The following is a 2143-nucleotide window of genomic DNA, read 5'->3' as shown; positions in this document are numbered from 1 at the left end:
GCAGTGAATCTCATCACCGCCGACCTCCCACATAAGGAACCAAAACAGCTCCGAGAAGAACAGCTTGCTGACCCCGAGCTACAAGTGATTATCCGAACGTTAGAAGCGGGAAACGTAGAAGAATCCTGTAGATGGGTGTCCCGCTGTTACATTCTATCACATACTTTATCGCTACACTGCTTGATAACACTTCGATTTAAAATTCACAAATATATATACAATTTTTTATATTTACACATATACACACCAAAGCACACAAACCAAAATACGAGGACAATATATACAACAAAAGAAACACAATCAGACCAAAACAATAACAAGAACAAAATTAAGTAAAACAAGAGCGAGATATATACAAGAACAAAATTGACCAAAAGCACATTAAGGATGACAATAATTTAATATGGAGATGAAAGAAATAACCAATCGAGGATTGGATTAGATGGACTAATATAGGCGCTAACGTCTCCCTCTTCCTTGCCGCTGGTGGGTGGAATGCGCTGGGACCGGTATTTATATCTACTCGGGGTAGCGTGAAGGGATGGAAAATAGAGGGGTTGAAAGTGGGGCGATGAAGTGGGGTAAAATTGTTAAAGAATCACCAAATGCGGGATAGCAGGGGGTTGGGAACAAAATATTGAAAAGTGAGTAGTGGAAACGGGTTTGGCATACACGAAAACCTAGGGTTAAAAAAAAAGTCGCTGCGATAAGTAGAAATAAAATAGTAAAATAAGTAGCTAATGTAGAAATAGAAAAACAAAAGAGAGTGCATGAAATAAGTGAATAAAGGATAGAAAAGGAAAATTTAGAAGAGTCTAATGCAACAATTGACAGTTCAATGCTCATGGCATTTCACGGAATAAATTTTGTGGCAATTTAAGTATTTTACAACATGCTGAAGACGACAATGAAGAGGCCCAGTATGTTGTTCCCCGGACCGCCCGAGACAAACTGCTCGAGGAATTCCACGCTACCCCTACTGCCGGTCATTATGGAGTAGACCACACATTTCACAAGATACGCCAGCATTTTTACTGGCCCGGACTCCTGAAGGACGTCCGCCAGTATGTACGAAAATGCGGAGCCTGCCAACGCTACAAAGCCGATAATCAGAAGCCACCCGGCTTACTATAGACTCCTGTTCTAAAGCAACGCTTTGAGGTTCTCGCTATCGACCTATTTGGACCGCTATCACCAGGCTCAAACGGAGAAACCTGGATACTGGTTACAGAAGACGCCGCCTCACGATGGGTAGAACTATTACCATTGATTCAAGCTACCGCAGATGCTTGCGCGTGGAACATGGTAAATGAAGTTTTTCTTCGCTACGGAGTCACCAGGAGAATAATTTCTGATAACGGGACCCAATTCATCAGCTCAGTAATGCAGAAGATATGCTACTGTCTGGATATTCAGCAAAGGTTTACCCCCGTCTACCATCCGTCTGCCAACATGGTTGAGAGGAAGAATCGAGACTTAAAGACCCAGCTGTCCATTTTGGTAGGACAAAATCATCAAAACTGGCCAGAGAAACTTCCTAGCATCAGATTTGCTCTCAATACGGCCCGATGCCAGTCAACCGGATACTCGGCCGCATATCTCACTTTTGGACGTGAGCCACGCACTCCCTACGAGATCGTTCATGATTTCAGAACGATAGCCCGGAACGAAAATTTCATTCCCGAAGTTACTCCACTCCTGAAGATGGTTGCCACTTTCCAAGAAGCTCGCGACACCGAAGTGAAAGAACAGGATCGACAAAAAGCAATCCAAGATCGACGTCGTCAACCGAGACCCACCTTCGAACCTGGTGATAAAGATAAAGCAAAGCTATTGCCGGACGAACTGCCAAGTTCGCTCCTCGAAGAGACGGTCCATACCTAATTTTGGCTGCCAAGGGACCCTGCAGTTATGAGATCTCCTCCACCGAGGAACCCACTCGAGTTCTAGGAGTATATCATGTGTCTGCCCTTCGGCCGTTTACGTCCGATGGAACAACAGAGCCACAGCCTATCACCCCATTTCGTCGAAGAGGCCGCCCGAGGAAGAATCCCAGAAGCACGGACGAGACGTCCAGCGCTTCTGTAGGGGGAGAGTTGTAACCTATCCCATTTTAAACTTCGCAATCACAACCAGTGGCAGT

General features: G+C 44.9%; 1 protein-coding gene across 1 annotated transcript; it reads left to right on the top strand.

The window, feature by feature from the left end:
* Positions 1-1302: 1302 nt before the first annotated feature.
* On the top strand, positions 1303-1884 carry LOC108732239 (uncharacterized protein K02A2.6-like). The gene has a single exon (XM_018462929.1). It carries the CDS (start codon positions 1303-1305, stop codon positions 1882-1884), a length of 582 nt encoding a protein of 193 aa, XP_018318431.1.
* Positions 1885-2143: the final 259 nt, after the last annotated feature.

The sequence above is a fragment of the Agrilus planipennis genome, unplaced genomic scaffold, assembly GCF_000699045.2.
Source record: "Agrilus planipennis isolate EAB-ADULT unplaced genomic scaffold, Apla_2.0 scaffold30, whole genome shotgun sequence".
Classification (NCBI taxonomy): domain Eukaryota; kingdom Metazoa; phylum Arthropoda; class Insecta; order Coleoptera; family Buprestidae; genus Agrilus; species Agrilus planipennis.
The sequence above is the reverse complement of the archived record's forward strand: the minus strand, read 5'-3'. Positions and strand labels throughout refer to the sequence as shown.